Raw genomic sequence first — 20885 nt, 5'->3', positions numbered from 1 at the left:
GCTGCTGTATTCTCTTGTTCGCAGAGGTTAGCTGTGATTCAGTGTGGAGAGACCCTGCACAGGGAATGCATACCAGGAGGTAGAATCATTTGAGCCATCTTGGAGGCTGGCTACCACAGAAGGCTTCTTTCAGTGACGGTTGTCATTTGAGTTGAGTCTTACAGTATAAATAGGACTCTATTTGGCAGATAAGAAGACCATTAGAGACAAAATAATGGACACATTGGGCAGCTGATAATAGGCCACCTTGACTGTGTAAGGTAGGTGTGGGAATGGTAAGAGAGAAAGAGAACCAGATCTTGTAGAACCTCATATTGCTAGAGAATGTGGCCCTTATTTTAGGGATAATGGCAAGCCATTGAAAGAGAACAGCAGGAGATGCAGGTTTCGCATTTGCATTAGAAGGATAATGTTGTTATTAGGAAGTAGCTGGAAATAGGTGTCTGGAGCTTGCAAGAAAGGTGTCATTGGATGAAGGAATCTGACAGGTGGTTGTGGAAGCTCTGGCAGGTCATGATATTGCCCAGGAATAGCTCCAGTGAGAAGAACAAGGGCAGAGGGCGGAGCCCACACCCATTTAGAGATTTGCTGAGGAAGAGAAAACAGAAAGAACTTCATTATTTTTCTACTCTACCTTTATAAAAGTTCTCATATATTATCCTTCATTTCCAATAAAATGTTCATATCCTATTGAGCATTTATTGTCTGATTTTACTTTTATAAAAGCATCTCTAGCCCTGGCCGGTTTGGCTCAGTGGATAGAGCGTCGGCCTGCGGACTGAAGGGTCCCAGGTTCGATTCTGGTCAAGGGCATGTACCTTGGTTGCTGGCACATCCCCAGTGGGGGGTGTGCAGGAGGCAGCTGATCGATGTTTCTCTCTCATCGATGTTTCTAACTCTCTATCCCTCTCCCTTCTTCTCTGTAAAAAATCAATAAAAATCTATTTTAAAAAAGTAACTCTTAAATATTAAAAATAAAATAAAATAAAAGCATCTCTAGTAGCCACATTATCATCTTTCTCCAGCCTTTCTCGGACTTTCCTGTTTTTGTATTCTCTCCCAGTTTGTTGTTAGCGATAGCTTTCAGTGTCCTGACATTTCCTGGAACAAAAAAAATAGTCTTCAGGATATCAGAGGCCTCTTAGAATACAAGTATTTTTGCTTTTCCTGCTTACAGCTTTTATGTTCCCTGGAAAATGTGGTACCACCTATGCAGTAGGGGCAACTCTGCTGTTTTGTCAAGAAAACTAGGAGACAGAACAGGTTAGTACAGTGGTCGGCAAACTCATTAGTCAATAGAGCCAAATATCAACAGTACAACGATTAAAATTTCTTTTGAGAGCCAAATTTTTTAAACTTAAACTATATAGGTAGGTACATTGTTATTAACTTAATTAGGGTACTCCTAAGCTGGCCTTTGCTAAAAACGTCCACAATCTGATTGAGGTACGTTCGCTGAGGTCGACCCCTTCCAACTCTCCCATCCACACTTGTCCTGTATACTTGTTTCAGATAGACGAGTGTGGATGGGAGAGTTGGAAGGGGTCGACCTCAGCGAACGTACCTCAAAACAATGTTCCTCCCCCGCGCTGCGTATCCTGCAGCCCACCTGCGCCGCCTCCCATCGACCGACCAACACCCCCCACTTCTTCTAACGCCACTTCTTCAAAATAGACTCGCCCAGGCCTAAAACCGATTTCTGCGCATGGGCCACGAAGTTTCAATCGCACTGTACGTGCGCGCCCGCACGTGGTATTTTGTGGAAGAGCCACACTCAAGGGGCCAAAGAGCCACATGTGGCTTGTGAGCTGTGGTTTGCCAACCACTGGGTTAGTAGGTCAGGAGTGGATAAAGGACTAGATTTCTTTATATCAGGAGTCCCCTATCCACCCCCTACCTCCCCACACCCCAGGAATTTACAGTGACATCTGTTGATCTTTGCTTTGTGAACAAAATTTGTCTTGTAGGAAATGTGGGGTCAACAAACGAGGGAGAAAAATATTGGAGGCAGAGTAAAAAGACTGATACCTTTAAGCATTAAATAAAATTTAATTTTTAAAGCTTCTGTTTTAGAGCACCTCAAAATTGCTTGCATCAATCATGTTTCTCAAAAGTTTTTGCCTCGAAATAGTTCTGTGACAACAGCAGGGCAGTGAGTGACATGGCTAACTCCTCATTTGCTCTGCAGGCTCACAGATGGCTGGTTTCCATAGTGACCAGAGGCAGGAAAAACCTGCCTGCCCAGCTTAGCAATATCACATCCGGCTCCTGTTGGGAATTCAGAGACTCAAGGGCAGTTGATGGGAGATATGGGATATATCTACAGTAATAAAAGCATAATATGCTAATTAGACTGGACGACCTTCAGGACGAAGCCGGGGCTGTGAGGGAAGCCCAGGTCCCAGGTGCCAGAGGGAAGCCAGTGCCAGCAGCTGGGAGAATGAAGGCTACTCTTGCATGAATTTCGTGCAGCAGGCCTCTAGAGCAGCGGTTCTCAACCTGTGGGTCGCTAACCTGTGGGTCGCGACCCCTTTGGGGGTCGAACAACCCTTTCATAGGGGTTGCCTAAGACCATCGGAAAACATATATATAATTACATATTGTTTTTGTGATTAATCACTATGCTTTAATTATGTTCAATTTGTCACAATGAAAATACATCCTGCATATCAGATATTTACATGACGATTCATAACAGTAGCAAAATTACAGTTATGAAGTAGCAACGAAAATAATTTTATGGTTGGGGGTCACCACAACATGAGGAACTGTATTAAAGGGTCGCGGCATTAGGAAGGTTGAGAACCACTGCTCAAGAGAGAGAGAGAGAGAGAGAGAGAGAGAGAGAGAGAGAGAATGAATGTGTGTGTGTACACGCACACACATACACACACACAGTGGCCAGATTATTATGACCACCTGACGTTTGTAGGCAAATTAGCTATATTTTGCGCTGAAGTTGCTAGAGGGCCAGACCATTATAAATAGGGAAGCAGGTTGTTTACCACGACAGAAGTGATTTTTTTCTGAAGATATGGGTAAACAATGAGATTTAACAGCCTTTGAACGTGGGATATATATATATACTCTCTCTCTCTCTCTCTCTCTATATATATATATATATATATACTCTCTCTATATATATATATAGTTGCAGAGATTCCTTAAAATATATCCAGAATCTGATCATTTCTCACTGTAGTAAAGCCAACATCATTCCAACCCCTTTTGCCTTGCTGTCTCTGCACCACAGCAAGAGAGAGCTTTTATTCTGTTTTATTTTTAATTCTCATCCAAGGATATTTTTTCCATTGATTTTTAGACAGAGTGGAAGGGAGAGGGAGAGACAGAAACACTGATGTGAGAGAGACACATTGATTGGTTGCCTTCCGCATGCCCCCTACTGGGGATTGAGCCCGCAACCCAGCATGTGCCCTGGTCGACGCTCAACCACTGACCACCAGCAGGGCCAGAACACTGTTTTTTAGTCCTCACCTGAGGATATGTTTTCATTGATTTGAGAGAGGGAGGAAAGAAGGGAGATAGGTAGGTAGGTAGGTACATACATACATACATACATACATACATACATGATAGGAGATGTGCCCTAGATCTCTCAAAGCTGTGGCCTGGCACTGGAGCTCAGAAGAAGTGGACTTATAAGAACTGCCTGGAGCCGAAACTGGTTTGGCTCAGTGGATAGAGCGTCGGCCTGCGGACTGAAAGGTCTTAGGTTCGATTCCGGTCAAGGGCATGTACCTGGGTTGCGGGCACATCCCCAGTAGGAGATGTGCTGGAGGCAGCTGATCGATGTTTCTCTCTCATCGATGTTTCTAACTCTCTATCTCTCTCCCTTCCTCTCTGTAAAAAATCAATAAAATATATTTAAAAAAAATAAAAAAGAACTGCCTGGGGTTCCAGCAGCCTCTGTGTCACTCAGTCACAATCCTCACTGGTTTTTATAGCCCAAAGTTATGAGGACTTCTCTTCCCAGCTCTGGAATCCTGGGCTGGGAGTCTGGTGTGGGCTGGGACCCCTTGATATCCTTCCCAACTGAAAAAAAAATGCCACACATGGTGTCGGACCAGCCTTTCCACACCCCCGCCTCTCTTACTAGTCTAGATGTACTTTATTTCTCTAGTTGCAGAATCGCCAGATTTCAGGCGGTTCTGAATGATGGTTGTTAATGTATTTTAGTTATAATTTTAATGTGGTTGTGGGAGGTGGTGGCATTTACCTACGCCACCATCTTGGTTCTCTCTCTCTCCTTTTGATTTGCATTTCCCTGATGACTAAAGATGTCAAGCATTATTTACCTGCTCATTGGCCATGGAGAAATGTATATTCAGATCTTTTGCCCATTTTCTAAATTGAGCTATTTGTCTTTTTATTGTTGAGTCCTTTTTTTTGTTAACATTTTAAAAATTGATTTTAGAGAGAAGGGAAGAGCAAAAGGAGAAAGAAATATCAATTTGTTGTTCCCCTTATTTCTGCATTCATTGGTTGATTCTTGTCTGTGCCCTGACCAGGGATAGAACACCTGACCTTGGTGTATGAGGACGTCACTCTAACCAACTGAGCTCCCCAGCCAGGCAAGTCTTTTTAAAAAAAAATATATTTTTATTGATTTCAGAGAGGAAGGGAGAGGGAGAGAGAGAGAGAGAAACGTTAACGATGAGAGAGGATCATGATGGGCTGCCTCCTGTAGGTCCCTACTGGGGATGGAACTCTCAAACCGGGCATGTGCCCTGACCAGGAATTGAACCGTCACCTCCTGGTTCATAGGTCGGCGCTCAACCACTGAGCCACGCCGGCCAGGCAAATCTTTATTTTTTTAAGTGAACAAAAAAGGGAGGGGAGGAAGGCAGGGGTTTAAACAGTGACAGGAGAAATCTGAATTAAATTGCAGTTTTCTAGTTTCCAAGCTATACGCTTAGTGAAAAATGTGGTAGAGCACACTGTTGGAGGAAGTGGAATGTGTCGGTGTTGACTCAGAAGCTGAGTTGTATTCTATCTAAAGGATTCCTCAAAGATTCTGGCCCAGGAAAACCTATTTACGGAGGTTTTGATGGTGTGGGGTTTTATTTTCTTAATTAAACATTTGTCTGAGCATAGGGCATCAGGAGGTCTGAATGTGTGATTCTCTCCTTCCTTAATATGGGAACTGAACGAACACTCCCCGTGGCTCACAAAGCTGCTGAGAACATTGGTTTTGTAGCTTCTTCAGAGTGTATCTTCTCTCAGATGAAATGTTCAGAAAAAGGCCTTTTCAAATCTGATTTTTCCCTTCCATTGTTGAACAGTGGCCAGGACTTCCCTCCCCACCGCCGCTGGGCCAGCAAACTCAGAGTGGTGGGGGGAAGGACTCAGGAGGGGCTGCTTCAGAATGACCTTCCCTTTGCTTTTGCCAGGACCCATGTTTCTGGACCAGATGAAGCTTGAGAAGACTTCCAGCTGTAAGATATTAGGAAGAAAAAACTTCTAAGTCTGGATCTGCAGAAGACTAGCCTCACCTCTTCACAATGTCAGGTGGGAAGCAGGGACCTGGGCTTGGAAATGGGGTGAGAAGCTCTGCAGAAGGAAGGAAAGCTCTGATCCAGGAGAACCCACTCAGTGTGGTGAAGCGGGCTTGTTTATTTTTCACATACTTTTGAGGGTCATGACCATCCAGGTAAGAGGTTGAGGAAGGAGGAAGTCCTCTGACGGAGCAGCTGGGAGAGTTACAGCTCTCTTCTCAGCTCAGCTCTCTAATTTTCCTTAAGTCTCTGTCCTCTTCCCCACTTCTAGCTGCAAATCCTCACTCTTAGTGGAGGGAGAGGCAAGGAGATGGAGTTTGGTGGTGTTTTTAACGTGCTGGCTTTTTGTGTTTTTTCTTTTCCTTCCTCTAGAAGTTTGCACATTCCTGAGTTTCTGCCTCTCCCTACCTGTCTCACTTTAGATGGTGCAGTCAGTCCCTTTATGCTCTTGGGGTGGGGGGGGATATCTCAACTTGAATTTTCCCTGTGTGCTCTGCATTGCCTGCATCTCCTATTCCTGGTTTTCCTTGATTTCAGGAAGCTACATACCTTCTGCCTCTGGTCCCTTCTCAGCCCTGACTCCGAGCATATGGCCCCAGGAGATCCTGGCCAAGCACACGCAGGTACAACAGTGACCGGTGGCTGTACTCCCAGTTTGTGGTGCTGAGGGGACCTGCTGCTGCAAGCTCCCGGTGGGTGGCCATGCCATCCTGTTCACACAGGGTCAGAGGCCACCATCAGAGATGGCATCTTAGCTCCACATTCTCTGTGAATGAGTCGTTAGGTTAGAGCAGTGATGGCGAACCTTTTGAGCTCGGCGTGTCAGCATTTTGAAAAACCCTAACTTAACTCTGGTGCCGTGTCACATATAGAAATTTTTTGATATTTGCAACCATAGTAAAACAAAGACTTATATTTTTGATATTTATTTTATATATTTAAATGCCATTTAACAAAGAAAAATCAACCAAAAAAATGAGTTCGCGTGTCACCTCTGACACGCCTGTCATAGGTTCGCCATCACTGGGTTAGAATATTATGGCATTATGTACTTAGTATTATGAGGACACAAATGCCTTGATCTTATTTTGTTTGACCTATGGGGAAAACAGAAAATGCCAGGCGAATTCGAGAAGGTAGGGGCCCCTGTAGCTGAGTGATGAACACAGAGGCTTCAGAGGAACACTCGGGTCTTTGATCTAAGTCTTGGCAGCACCATGGGCGGCATATCCAGAACCCGTGATCCTAGACTGGAGGCTGCATGACTGACTCCTCCTAATCCTGGTTCTAGAAGGAAGAGTCAGTGGAGCAACCAGAGTTCTACTACGACGAGTTCGGTTTCCGGGTGGACAAGGAAGGTGAGATTGAGCCCCTTGAGTGTCATCTTGCAGGTGTTCTTGGCAAGGACCCCAATTCCAGTGACTCGTTATGCAGCTGACCTACACAGTTTAGTTGACCTGCTGTTCAAGCCCAAGTTGTTTAGGGTTCAGCTGGCGGTTGGCAGTCTGTGTATGCAGAGAGCCAACTGAAGTTATACTCGATCTTTGACCGTGAGGGCAGACGGTGCCCCTAACCCCTGCGTTGTTCAAGGGACCTATGATTTTTTTAGATTAATTTTATTAATCTTTATATGATAATAAAAACAATGTTCCTTGTAGAGAAGTTAAAAATACAGAAAAGTATAAAGATTAAAACAAATTAACCTATAATCCCACAACCTGAAGATAACTGCTGACATTTTAGTGTATCCTTTGTGTTTTAGTGTAGCTTTGTGTCTATATCTATATATACTTATCATGTATATGTTTTGTTTTACCTTACTTTTAAAAATATTTTTATTGATTTCAGAGAGGAAGGGGGAGAGAGAGAGAGAGATATCAATGATGACAGTCACTGCCTCCTTCACGCCACCCCCACTGGGGATCGAATCCGCAACCTGGGCCTGTATCCTGATTGGGAATGGAACCAGGACCAGGAGGTTGACGCTCAACCACTGAGCCACTCCAGCCCGACTGTTTTGTTTTACCTTAATATTTTTTTTCAATTACAGTTGACATTCAATATTATTTTAGTTTCATGTGTACAGCATAGTGGTTAAACATTTATATAACTTATGCAGTGATCACCTCAATAAGTTTAGTACCCACCTGGCACCATACATAATTATTACAATACTAGAGGCCTGGTGCACGAAATTCGTGCAAGGGAGGGGGGTTTGGGGGGGCTGGTGGTGTCTCTCAGCCCAGCCTGTGCCCTCTCGGAATCCGGGACCTCTCAGGTAGGGTCCCTAGGCCTGGCCAGTGATCAGGGCCTGTCAGGGCTTTCCTTCCCCCCCGGCTGCTGGCAGCTGGCCCTGCCCCTGCTGTTGCCACTGCTTGCCATCTGTGTGGCGCTGCCCCCTTTGCTGGCGTGGGGTGCAATCGCTTGGCTGGCCTAGGCCTCCCTCTGTGGGGCAATCAATCGCTGAGCTCTGCAATTGATCGCCCAGCAGAGGCAGGCCCCGCCCACCTGGCTGGGGCTCCGTGATCGATTGCTGCACAGAGGGCGGCCTAGGCCTTCCTCTTTGGGCTGATTGCAGAGTCCTGCCCCCCCCCCCCCCCACCAATTTCCCTGCGGCTGGTGGCCTGGGCCTCCCTCTGCGGGGCAATCGTGGGGTGATGGCAGGGCCCCCCACCCAATCGCATTGCACCCGTCTTGGCTGGCCTGGCGCCAGTGTGTGTCATAGCGTGGTCGTCTGGACGGTCATTCTGCTGTTTGGTGGTTCAGTTGATTTGCATATTACACTTTTATTATTATAGACTAGTGGCCCGGTGCACAGATTAGTGCACATTGAAAGGAAATTAATTAGAAGAAATATTTTAATGTCGCTATTCGTTCTTTCTCTATAATAGAAGTGTCAACCAAATTCATGATCAACAATGACAGATTCGCCAAACCGGTTTGGCTCAGTGGATAGAGCATTGGCCTGCGGACTGAAGGGTCCCAGGTTCGATTCCGGTCAAGGGCATGTACATTGGTTGCGGGCACATCCCCAGTGGGGAGTGTGCAGGAGGCAGCTGGTTGATGTTTCTCTCTCATCGATGTTTCTAACTCTCTATCCCTCTCCCTTCCTCTCTGTAAAAAAATCAATAAAATATATTTAAAAAAAAAATTAAAAAAACAAACAAACAAAAAAAACAATGACAGATTGAAACACGTGTGTGATTGGCGCCAGCGAGAGCTTTATATGTATCGTGCATGCGCAAGTCAACTTAGCCTTTTATATATATAGAATAAACTTCCTTAATTATACCTGCTTTCTGATTTAGCTAAACTTTTTCCAGCCCAGTGAAGCACCCCAACTTCTCTTTCAGGTAATTGTCAGCAGTACAGCAGTAAATATCAACATGAAGCAGATTATTATTGTAGATCACGCAGGTAGAACAAAGGGTAAAATATTTAACTGCAGCAGTGTTTGACTATGCTGCAGTGAGAAAACCTGAAGTCATTTTCAAGGTCTACCATTTCTTCTTTTCAGTTGGGTTCTAAACTTTCTAAATCTCCATTGTTCCGCTAATGAAAGGAAAATAGGATTCTACTGAGTCTCCTGTCTACCTACTCCAGGACTTCTGTGAGGATCAAATGAGATGAGGCATGGAAAAACGCTTCAGACATTTGGTTAAAGTGTAAAATATTTGCACCTGGCTATAAAGCAAGTTGGGTCCTTGGGCTGAAGAAACTCCAAGGTGGCTAGTTGTGAGGGAGAAGAAGCCGGGCGTTGCTACGTGACATCATTACCTGGCGCCCACGGTGATCGTTTCTGGACCGGGCTGTGGGCTGCATTTTGGCGCCATGGGGTCTCGGCAGTGTAGGCTGCAATTTGGTGGGGTGTCGCTCTGGGGTGGTGGCGGGGTCTGTGTCCCACTTGGGGGAAGCTGAGTGTTGCTTTGTGGGCTCCAGGTCCACAGTGCCGTTTCTTTGTAAATCGCCAGTGCACATCACGGCAGCTCCTGCCTTGAGTGTCTGCCCCCTGGTGGTCAGTGTGTGTCATAGTGACCGGTCGGAGGGACACTTAGCATATTAGCCTTTTATATAGAGAGATTATTGACTATATTCCCATGCTGTACTTTACATCTCCATGACTATTCTGTAACTACCAATTTATACTTCTTTTATTTTCTTTTTAAAAAATTAATTTTATTGGGCTGACATTGAAATTTTATAGGTTTTGCCCTGGCCAGTGTTGCTAAGTGCTTAGAGCATTGGCCCATGCACCAAAAGGTCTCAGGTTCAATCCCCAGCCCGTCAGGGTGCGCATGGGAGGCAACCAATCGATGTTTCTCTTTCTCACATGGATGTTTCTCTCCCCCTCCTCTCTGTCTCTCCCTCTTTCTTCCTCCCATCCACTCGCTCTCAAAATCAATGTAAAAAATATCCTCAGGTGAGGATTAACAAAAACTATATTTTATATATTTTATATTGTTATATATTATATACATGTTTCAAGTGTACATTTCTGTGATACATGATCTGTATATTGCATTATGTGCCCACCACCCAAAGTCAAATCATCTTCCATTGCCATATATTTTGCCCCTTTTACTCTTTATAACCGCGCCCCCCCCCACCGTCCTCATATACATGTCTGTGGAGTTTTTAAAAATGTTTTTATTTATTTTTTTAGAGAAATGGGGTGGGGGGAGGGAGAGAGACACATCAATCGGCTGCCTCCTGCACACCCTGCACTGGGGGTTGAGCCTGTACTGTAACCCAGGCATGTGCCCTAACCAGGAATCGAACCAGCTACCTCCTGGTGCGTGCATCTGCTCAACCAGCTGAGCCACACCAGCCAGGCTACGTGTTTTTACATTGCTCTTAGAGCTCAACATCATATCATGAGCATTTTTTTCTCAGTTAAGACCTCTTTTAAAGCACATTTTTCAGTGGCTGCATAATATCCCATTATAAGGGGTTTAGCATAATATTTTTATAACCATGTTTCTGTGAGTGGGCCTGCAGGCCATTTCCATTGTTTCCTAGTATGAATGCACCTGTTGGTTCCTGAGTGGGCTATGGGGAAAGCCATTTTCCAGAACCCGGGATGGTCTCTCACCAGGATATAACTGTGACTAGAAGATTTTAATTGGTTGAAACCAGTCATCTTTAGGTCATTTGTATTTACAATTCTGACATAAGTTTTCCTTATTCTCTAGTTTGCAGGCATATGTTTGGAAGTCAGAACTCAGGAAACTTTCTTTTTTTTTTTTTTTTTTTAAATATATTTTATTGATTTTTTACAGAGAGGAAGGGAGAGAAATAGAGAGTTAGAAACATCGATGAGAGAGAAGCATCGATCAGCTGCCTCCTGCACACCTCCTACTGGGGATGTGCCCACAACCAAGGTACATGCCCTTGACCGGAATCGAACCTGGGACCTTTCAGTCTGCAGGCCGACGCTCTATCCACTGAGCCAAACCGGTTCGGCAGGAAACTTTCTAGTATGATGGAAATAGTCTATATCTCCATGGGGACAGTGTTTATATATTTGTTTATTGATACTCACCAAATTGTTCCCTTAACATTTGTGCATTTTACTGTATGAAAATTCACTAAAGGTGGGATTCTAGAAAGCGGAGGCTGTGACTTAGGACGAGTGAGGACGAGGCTTTCTGTGGGGCTGACTCACACTGAGACTGCCAGGTGGCTGGCAGGCTCGTCCATGTTGACTGGAGCAGTTCAGGAGGCCGACTGTTGTCCACTCCCCCCTGCTGCATCCCCAGTACCCTGAACAGAACCGAAGGTGGTCTTGGCCTCATGGAGTTCCCCAGCAATAAACAAACAAATCTATCATATGCTGAGGGGAAAGAGCTATGAAAGAATTCCGGGAACTAGGGAGGAGGGAGGTGGATTGTTTATAGGAAGGCTTCTCCAAGGCGGACACATTTGATCGGAGACTGGGAGGAAGAGAGGCAGTGAGTATGTGTAGCCAAGGAAGTGGAACAATAAGTGCAAAGGCCCTGGAGCAGGAGTGGATTTGGTGGGGAGTAGCTGGGGTGGAGGAAGCAAGAGAAAGGTAGGAGATGAGGCCAGGGAGAAGACGGGACAGGAGGAGGTGGGTCACAGAGCGTGGTGAGGCGGTAGGTGAGGCGCCCCTGCTGGTGGCAATTGGTAGGAGTGAGCAGGCGGGTGGGTAGCACTAGAGGGCTCTGAGCAGAGTGCCGTGTCTGACTGCTGTGGAGGATCGCCCTTAGGGAGGCGGGCGGAACAGGGAGGAAGGCTGGTGGGAACCCGCAAGGAAGGTGATGGCTTGGACGGGCAGTGGTCAGAGGTGGTGAGTGGAGAGATTCTGCCTGTGCTCTGAGGGCTTGATCCTGGGGTACAAGTGGAGGTGGTTCTGAGGTTTAGGCCCGAGCATCTGGAGAGTGGAGGGGGCCTGTGGGTCTGGGAGATCTTGGAAGGGCAGGTTTGCGGGGAGAGTGAAGTGCTCCTTGGGCCATGGAAACTGTGGCTCTGGGTTTCCGTGGTGGATCTGGGCCCTGGACCGGAAGCCCAGACACATTTTCCTTCCTCCTCGCTCACCGCCCTGTCCTGGGTGCTCTCCTGGCAGAGGGCGCCGACCCCAGTTCCAGCAGGCTGCCTGCTGTGTCTCTGATGGAGGACCCTCCCCAACGGCTGCGGTGGCAGGCCCACCTGGAGTTCACCCATAACCACGATGTGGGCGATCTCACCTGGGACAAGATTGCCGCCTCCCTACCCCGCTCGGAGAAGCTCCGCTCCCTGGTGCTGGCCGGCATCCCACACAGCATGAGGCCACAGGTGAGGCCATGGAGGCCAGGCCACCGAGGGCCACAGAGGCTCAGGTGTCTCACCAAAGACTGAATGCTTATTGGCTCCTCCTCTCAGCTGTGGATGCGGCTCTCCGGGGCCCTGCAGAAGAAGAGGAACTCGGAGTTGTCCTACCGGGAGATGGTGAAGAACAGCTCCAATGATGAGACCATTGCTGCCAAACAGGTGAACGGGGTGGTCCTGCAGGCAGGCAGTGGTCTGCCTGGGGTTACAGGAGTCCCCTTGTTGGTCTCTCCTTGGCAAGGTGGCCGGGGAGAGCACAGCAGCTGCATAGCAGGCCTGGGCAGTCCTTTCACCCACAGATGTGTGCCTGGGCATTTTGGCTCCCTCCTGGGTTCTCTGTAGGCAGCAGGGGGAATTGTCAAAAAGGTCATCTAACCAGGTGCACATCAGGATCACCTGGAGACTTAAGTACACATTTCCAGGCCTCATTCCAGAGATCCTCATTTCATAGTTCTGGCCCGAAGCCCAGGAGTCTGCATTTTGTTTGTAGTTCCCCAAGTGAATCTGGTAGAATCAGCTACAAACACTAGCTGGCTCTCCTCCTGAAGAGAGGAGCACAAGGAATCCCCATTCCTGGGAGAGAAGCCCACCTGGGGTGTGCCCTCTCGTGCCAACAGCGTGGAGGGTGTGGGCCCACAGGCGTGCAGCGGTCTCATAGGCTCTTGTTGTGGTGGGCCACTGACAGATTGAGAAGGACCTGCTCCGCACCATGCCCAGCAACGCCTGCTTCGCCAATGAGAGCAGCATCGGGGTGCCCCGCCTGCGCAGGGTTCTCCGAGCACTGGCCTGGCTCTACCCTGAGATTGGTTACTGCCAGGGCACAGGCATGGTGAGCACAGTTGGGAAGGGGAGGGGGTGTCCCCAAGAGTGTTCTCCAAGCCCCAGGGACCAATCCAGGGCAGTAGGACCGGAAGCAGGAGTGGAGGTGGGAGTACCCAAGGAGGGCTGTAGCTGCCAAATAAGGTGGTTCTATCCTGAGGAAGGCACACGGTCCGTGACATGACCCTCAGAAGGGTGCTGCTTCTCATTCGTGTGGAGACCTGGGTCGAGGCCCCTTGTCCCCCTGCCCTGGCCAGGTGGCCGCCTGCCTCCTGCTGTTCCTGGAGGAGGAGGACACCTTCTGGATGATGTGCGCCATCATCGAGGACCTGCTCCCTGCCTCCTACTTCAGCACCACCCTGCTGGGCGTCCAGACAGACCAGCGGGTCCTGCGCCACCTCATTGTCCAGTACCTGCCCCGCTTGGACAAGCTGCTCCAGGAGCATGACATCGGTAAGGGCCGCCCGTCCTCTCCAGGGTTGAGGGCTCTTGCCATGCTGACTCAGATACTGTGGATCTGGGGCTTCCTGGCAGAGCCTGCAGGGGGCGCAGCAGCTGGCTGCCTTCGGGGAAGAAAGGAGTTCCTCTGAGGATGACCGACCGACCGGGATGCGGCACATGCAGTCTTTGTTGCTCTTGTTCTCTGACGCTGCACTGTCTCCTCCCTCCCCTTGGAGCAGGGTGGGCCTCCTGCTTTTTGGGAGACACTTTTCACCCTTCCCCAGCTCCTGGCGGTGCCCCTTCTCTCAGACTATCTCATGCCAGCGTCCCTGGTTGTGTCCACAGAGCTGTCCCTGATCACACTACACTGGTTCCTCACGGCCTTCGCCAGCGTGGTGCACATCAAGTTGCTGCTGCGCCTCTGGGACCTGTTCTTCTACGAGGGCTCCCTGGTGCTCTTCCAGGCCACGCTGGGCATGCTGCGCCTCAAGGTGCGGCTGCAGCCCTGCCCCCTCCCCGGGCCATGCTGCCCAGCTGCCCATGAGGAGCCCATGGGCCAGATGCAGCTGGTGCTCCTCCTCTGGGGCATGCAGTGGGGTCCACGCTTCAGCATCCTGTGGCCTGAGCATGAGCCCCTCCTGAGAGCCCCTGGGGGGGTGTCTCCTGGGGCCAGGGACTCCCTTGTGCTCAGCTGATCTTCCAGGGAAGTCACACATGGCTGGGGTGCTGATTGGGGTCAGCTCATGGGCCTGGTGCCAGGCAGTGACTCCCCCTTTCCCCTCACATGGCCCAGGAGGAGGAGCTGATCCAGTCAGAGAACTCGGCCTCCATCTTCAACACGCTGTCGGACATCCCCTCGCAAATGGAGGACGCGGAGCTGCTGCTGGGGGAGGCCATGCGGCTGGCTGGCTCCCTCACGGACGTGGCTGTGGAGACCCAGCGCCGCAAGCACCTGGCCTACCTCCTTGCAGACCAGGGTCAGCTGCTGGGAACCAGCACCACCACCAACCTCTCTCAGGTGGGCCTGTGAGGGAGGAGCCATGAGGACCCCCGCTGTGCTGTCCACTCCCCAACTCACCGCCCAGGCTAGGCCTGGCCCAGCAGACCCAGCTGTGGGGTGGCACCCAGTTTGGGTGTAGGAAGACCCAGCTTTGAACTGACAGTACATTTCTGACCCCAGCCGGCCTCAGAGGCCATTTCCCATGAGCTAGTCCCTGTGAGAGGCCCGAGCTGCCCCCAGGAAGGCTCTGTGTCCTTCCTCTGGTGCCGAGATTCCCTCCACTTGGCTGGGCCCTGGGAGCCCTCCTGCTGCTGACCCATTCCCGTGCCTGCAGGTGGTTCGTCGCAGGACGCAGCGGAGGAAGTCTGGTTTCACCTCCCTGCTCTTCGGTGAGTCCTGGCCCAGTTCAGCGGTTTCTTCACGGCCAGTCGAGTCTAAACTCTTGGAGCCTGGGGTTGGAGGGCGGCAAAGACGGGGGGTGTCCGTCATCCTCACACTCCGGGGTGGACCCTGAGCTTCCTTGGCGTTGGGAAGGGGACCAGGCTGGAGCCATGGATGTCATAGCCTTTTGGACCCTCAGGGGAGGACGACCTAGAGGCACTCAAGGCCAAGAACATCAAACAGACGGAACTGGTGGCTGACCTCCGGGAAGCCATCCTGCGCGTAGCACGCCATTTCCAGTGCACTGACCCCAAAAACTGTAATGTGGTGAGTCGCATGCTCCCAGTTCTGTGCCCAATGGGTCGACTTGGGGGGCTCTCCTTTCCCAGCCCTATCCTGAGGCGCCTTCCCCTTGGTGGGCCTTCCCACTTCTCTGGCAGGAGCTGACCCCAGACTACAGCATGGAGAGCCACCAGCGGGACCACGAGAACTATGTGGCCTGCTCACGCAGCCACCGGCGCAGAGCCAAGGCCCTGCTAGACTTCGAGCGACACGATGACGATGAGCTAGGCTTTCGCAAGAATGACATCATCACGGTGTGTGGGGCGAGGCTTGGGAGGTGGGCGCTCAGAGGCAGGTGGAGCCTGGTTGCTGGGAGCAGGTACCATTGGTCCTGCCACCTGCCGGCCCCGAGGGTACAGCCAGATTATTCAGCCTCAGCCAAGCCCTCTCCCTGCCGAGTATTTCCATCCACCTGGCTGAGGATGAAACGGGGTGGTGTGCGAGGCACTGGGCTCAGGCAACCACAGCTTTGCCTCCTGCTCTTTTTCTCTACAGATCATTTCTCAGAAGGATGAGCACTGCTGGGTCGGGGAGCTGAATGGCCTAAGAGGTGAGGCTGGTCACTCTTTGCTACATTCCTCCTGGCCCCCTTCCCTCACCAGGAACTTGGCTGAGCCTGTCCTCAGCCCCATTGGGGGGAAGGGTGGAAGTGTGGGGACACCAGGCTCCTCACAGGACCCTGCCTCTCCCACAGGCTGGTTTCCAGCCAAGTTTGTGGAAGTCCTGGATGAACGGAGCAAAGAGGTAAGAAGGGCACAGGGCAGGGCTGCCCCTGGGAGCTGCTGCTGCCTCCACCCTGGCAAGGCCTGCACCCTCCTGGCCAGGGCCTGTGTCCTGAGCGAGTTCTGGCTTGAGGCAGGGGATGTGAGGACAGGGACAGGGTGACTGGCTGCAGGTGCAGGGCTGGGGCCTCTCAGACCCCGTCCCCCACCAACAGTACTCCATCGCGGGGGATGACACTGTAACGGAGGGCGTCACAGACCTTGTGCGAGGGACCCTCTGCCCAGCCCTCAAGGCCCTGTTTGAACACGGACTGAAGAAGCCGTCTCTGCTCGGGGGCGCCTGCCACCCCTGGCTGTTTATTGAGGAGGTGAGTCCGTAGCTGGACCCATGTCCTCCACCGTCCTTTTCCCCAGGTCCCTGGGCTCTGTGGAGCTGGCAGGAGGAGCTCATGGGTTGGTGATGTGCACTGACTTGGACCCTGTAGCTTTAACTTGGAACCTACCCCATTGTCCCTGATGTTCTCTCCCTACAACCCCCAGGCAGCAGGCCGGGAGGTGGAGAGAGACTTCGACTCGGTGTATTCTCGCCTGGTGCTGTGTAAGACATACAGGTAACTGGGCCCCAGTCCCCCACGTTGGCAGGGGTCCTGGCAGCATCATGGGGGGAGAGAGCAGCCCAAGCCTGCACATCTGGCAGCTTTGGGTTCCTCTCTTCCCCAGGTTGGATGAAGATGGCAAAGTTCTGACCCCGGAGGAGCTGCTCTATCGGGTAGGCGGGGCCATGGGTGGGGTCTGGCTCCTGGGCTGGCAGCTGGGGCACCTGTGTGACAGCTGTGTCCTCCCAGGCAGTGCAGTCTGTGAATGTGACCCACGACGCTGCACATGCGCAAATGGATGTCAAGCTCCGCTCTCTCATCTGTGTGGGGCTCAAGTGAGTGTCTGTGCCTACTGTGGGCGTGACAGTCCATAGTCGGATGAGTGGCAGCCTAGGCTGTGGCCCTGTGGGGGAGCAGGGGCTGTGAGCTGGGCCTTCTAGGCCCCCAGGAGTTGGACAGACAAATGGAAAGTGGCAAGGGTGACCCCAATGACCTTTCTCCAGCACGAGACCAGCTGCTCCTTTATGGGGAAGGTGCTTGAGGATTTATGAAGCACAGACTTTAAGCAACATGACCAGTGAAGGGGCTTCCCAGAAATGAGTCTACTGCAGCAAACTAGGGAGGGGGTGCCTGCCTGAGAGGCCTTGGGCATTTGTGAGGCTCAGGTCTGGGTGAAGGAGATGTTCCTGGATTTGCCCTCTGGGGTGGGAGGAGGAGTGGTTTGCAGAGGCACAAATGTCCCCGAGACATGCTCAGAATATGGCTGTGACCCCAGCAGGCTGGTGAGTATGCACTTCACTCCTGGACTGGCCAGCAGGGGTCAGTGATCCACCTCCTTTACTCTCAGATGCAGAGAGGAAAGAGCTGTGACAGGACGGAGGGCCCTGGGGGCAGTGGGTCCCAGAGTGTGTCTCCCAGTGTGAGGGAGCTGGAGCCAGGGGCTGAGAGTAAAGGAGGTGGGGACACCTGAGGAGGCTGAGAATGGAGGAAAGGGGGCTGGGGTTAGAGGAACCCTGGAGTGGCGATAGCCCAGCCAGCACTGGAGGGGAGAACACCACTCATGGTCCTCAGAAGGTTCTGTGGATGGCCCACTCCCCCCACCTGTCCTCAGTGAGCAGGTCCTACACCTGTGGTTGGAGGTGCTCTGCTCCAGCCTGCCAACCGTGGAGAAGTGGTACCAGCCCTGGTCCTTCCTGCGAAGCCCCGGCTGGGTCCAGATCAAGTGTGAGCTCCGGTGAGGACCCTGCTCTGGTGGCCCTGGAGTCGGGGGACAGAAGGAGCTGACCTGAGGGTGACTGACAGCTTCCCCTTCCTCCCCTCCAGTGTCCTCTGCTGCTTTGCCTTCAGCCTCTCCCAGGACTGGGAACTTCCTATGAAGAGAGAGGTGGGTGGTGGGGGTTGGTCCTTAGCCCAGCAACCTGCCTTCCTCCTGGAGGGCTGCGGTGGGTGTGGTGGCTGAGGCAGGGCCCCTGCCACCTTGGGCTTCCTCGCTCTGTGCAGGAGGAGAAGAAGCCCCTGAAGGAGGGCGTCCAGGACATGCTGGTGAAGCACCACCTTTTCAGCTGGGATATAGATGGGTGACACTCTTCCTCCAATGGCCCTGTCACGCCCAGACCTCTCCCAACCGGTCGGCTACCAGAGCAGCTGCTTCCTTAAGAAGAGAAGGGCATTGGGATGGGGGCTGACGTGGTCCAGGCCTAACCCAAGCTACAGGACCAAGGGAAGACGACACTGGAGTTTGGCCAGGCACCATGGTAGGAGATTGGAGAGACCACCCTGGTGGCAGCAGGTGGGGCCTGGCCCACTCTATCCCTCCCAGTGTCTATGGAGGCTCCAGGCCCCACCCTCACTGCTTGTACTGACCAAAAACCTCATGAGGAGGTGGAGAGCCACCTCTGTCTGCTTTTGCTCAGGAAGGGAGTGGGGGTGGCTAAAGGCTCCTCGGCCTGTAAATAAATTGTCTTTGAGAAGCACCTTCTGTCTTCAATCCAATTGGGACCATAGAACCATATGTCCAAGGTTCTGTCCTTTCTGGAATGGCCTAGAACGGACAACCTGGCTGGGAAGGTGGGGTTAGGGTGTAGGGCCCAGCCATACCACCCACCTCATCCATAGATTGACCAAGAGGAACTAACAAGCTGGTGTTTTTGCTTTTATTTTAAAAAGTTCACACAGCTTCCCCACCTCTGTCCCAGCACTGGTGACCCCCCCCCCCCCGAAACCCCTAGAATAACAGTGACAGCCAGAAGGGAGGCTGGGCCCCAGGGCAGGAGGAAGCCATAGCTTGAGGGCTACATATGGCCCCACTATGGCGCTAATGCCCCTCCTGTCCCAGGGCCGTGGTGGCTGCAGTGAGGCAGCAGGACGGAATGTGGGCAGGTGGCCAAGATGCACCTCTGCCCTCGTGGCACTGATAACGAGCAGGACAGGTGGGGTACAGGCTGTGATGGGGTGTCTACATGTCAAACACACGTGATGGGTGGAGCAGGGGTCTCCAGACCCTTCTATATGTGCACAGTAGGATGGGAGGGAACTTCATCCACCTCTTACCCCCAAAAAATATATGTATATATATGTATGGCGATATATAATATAGAGGTATGTACACCTGTACAGAACATGTTTGCCACCAACCACTAAATGGTTACTCTACAGCAAGACACTAACATGGCAGCGCCTCCCCCAGCCTAGGAAACTTGGGGTTAGGGTCACGGGGAATGGGGAGGTAGAGGCCCAGTTTTTCTTTCCCTTGTAGGGAAGAGAAGGGAAGGAGGGAGTTCATACCTCGCCCACCTGAGCAAACTGTAGCCAGGCAGGGTACCTCCAACCTCACAAAAGGAGGTCAAATAGAAAGTCCCTGGCCTGTCCAGGTCTCCAAAACCCCTGGGTGACCCTGAGCCAGGGAGGGGAAAGCAGGGCCTGTGATTGTCGGGACTCACGACCACGCAGAGCTGGATCCCGCAGGAGAGAGCTGAGCTCCCTAGAGTTCCTGAGGCTCCCCAGCTGCCAGCCCCTCCAGTTCCCTGGCAAACCTGAGAGCTACAAGCAGGAATCCCAATGCAGCTGCAAGTCATGGCCATCAAGGAAGTCCGTGGAGAAGAGGCTGGGGGCCGTGTTGCTGAGTGGGGCCAGGCTGAGCACGGGGCCACCTGATGACAGCTCCAGCCAGTCCATGCTGTCCAGGTGGCCATCAGCCAGGTCCAGGCCCATGCTGCTGGGCTCGGGGGCAAAGTGCAATTCCGAGGTGTCCATGGGTGAGGGGGGGTGGTCCAGGATGGCAGAGCTGCTCAGCATCTGACTGTGGAGGTCGTCAATGAGGGAGAGGGGCTCTGGCCCCTCATGTCCGCCAGTCAGCAGGGGTAGCCCAGTGCTGCTCTCCAGGAAGTCCTCCAGGCGCCCAGGAAGGACAGGTGAGGTCGAGGGCAGGGCAGCCTGGGGAAGCTCAGCAGAGGGTGGGGACTGTGAGGCCAGGGGCGACCCACAGGCTGCTGTTGCGGGGGGCTTCTCTTTCCCTGGCAGGGATGGTGGCTCCTTGAAATCTGCTGAAATTTCTACCAATCAAGAAAGTGAAAGGATGTCAGAAACCAGGCCTCAATAGGACCTAAAGTTGGACTCTACCTTATACCATGTATGTATAAAAATTAACTCAAAATGGGTCAAAGATCTAAATTCAAGAGCTAAAATTACCAAATTCTTAGAAGAAAACTGGACTACAGTAAAATTTAAAATTTGTACATCAAAGGACACTATCAAGAGACTGAAAAGATAACCCATGGAATTAGGAGGAAATATTTACAAATCATATATCTGATAAGTGATTCAAATCCACAACAAAACCCAACTGCAAAATGGGCAAAGGACTCAGAATTTCTCCAATAGGAGGTACACAAATGGCCTATAGGCACATGAAAAAATGCTTGACATCACTAGTCATCAGGGAAATGCAAATCAAAACCACAATGAGGTACTGCTTATCCACTGGGATGGCTATAAAGAAGAATATACATATTAGTGATACAGAGAAATCTGAACCCTGTCCACTGCTGGTATGCATGAAAGGTGCAGCTGCTATGGAAAAGTTTTGTGGTTCCTCAAAAAGGTAAACATCGAGAACTTTATGATCCAACAACCCCACTTCTGGGGATACACCCAAAATAAGTGAAAAGCGCGCAGGGACTGAGAGATCTGTACACCCATGGGCACAGCAGCATTACGCAGAGTAACCAAGAGGTGGAAACAA

General features: G+C 51.2%; 2 protein-coding genes across 12 annotated transcripts in view; one reads left to right on the top strand and one right to left on the bottom strand.

Annotated features, from left to right (window-relative positions):
* The window catches only part of SGSM3 (small G protein signaling modulator 3), a 36814-nt gene extending 18196 nt beyond the window's left edge, over positions 1-18618 (top strand). For 2 of the 7 annotated variants that reach the window (XM_014464153.2, XM_023762240.1), the window contains 21 exons: positions 5412-5529; positions 6054-6139; positions 6808-6874; positions 12103-12311; positions 12399-12506; positions 13030-13173; positions 13355-13616; positions 13950-14095; positions 14398-14622; positions 14939-14993; positions 15185-15312; positions 15426-15581; positions 15823-15877; positions 16022-16071; positions 16265-16417; positions 16590-16660; positions 16770-16818; positions 16895-16980; positions 17757-17879; positions 17969-18029; positions 18146-18618. In XM_014464153.2, coding sequence (XP_014319639.1) covers positions 5523-5529; positions 6054-6139; positions 6808-6874; positions 12103-12311; positions 12399-12506; positions 13030-13173; positions 13355-13616; positions 13950-14095; positions 14398-14622; positions 14939-14993; positions 15185-15312; positions 15426-15581; positions 15823-15877; positions 16022-16071; positions 16265-16417; positions 16590-16660; positions 16770-16818; positions 16895-16980; positions 17757-17879; positions 17969-18029; positions 18146-18226 — 2322 coding nt within the window. In that variant the 5' untranslated portion in view covers positions 5412-5522 and the 3' untranslated portion in view covers positions 18227-18618. Of the gene's footprint in view, positions 1-5411; positions 5530-6053; positions 6140-6807; positions 6875-12102; positions 12312-12398; positions 12507-13029; positions 13174-13354; positions 13617-13949; positions 14096-14397; positions 14623-14938; positions 14994-15184; positions 15313-15425; positions 15582-15822; positions 15878-16021; positions 16072-16264; positions 16418-16589; positions 16661-16769; positions 16819-16894; positions 16981-17756; positions 17937-17968; positions 18030-18145 lie in introns of all 7 variants that reach the window. The other 5 variants (XM_014464155.2, XM_023762241.1, XR_002831629.1 and 2 more) reach the window with 5 other exon arrangements.
* Positions 18619-18783: 165 nt separating this feature from the next.
* MKL1 (megakaryoblastic leukemia (translocation) 1) overlaps positions 18784-20885 on the bottom strand; it is a 149054-nt gene continuing 146952 nt past the window's right edge. For all 5 annotated transcript variants that reach the window (XM_014464145.2, XM_014464144.2, XM_006098544.3 and 2 more), the window contains one exon: positions 18784-20196. In XM_014464145.2, coding sequence (XP_014319631.1) covers positions 19685-20196 — 512 coding nt within the window. In that variant the 3' untranslated portion in view covers positions 18784-19684. The remainder of the gene's footprint in view (positions 20197-20885) is intronic.

This window comes from Myotis lucifugus, unplaced genomic scaffold (genome assembly GCF_000147115.1).
Source record: "Myotis lucifugus unplaced genomic scaffold, Myoluc2.0 scaffold_239, whole genome shotgun sequence".
NCBI lineage: Eukaryota > Metazoa > Chordata > Mammalia > Chiroptera > Vespertilionidae > Myotis > Myotis lucifugus.
Note: the sequence above shows the minus strand (reverse complement) of the source record. Positions and strands in the feature narration are given on the sequence as shown.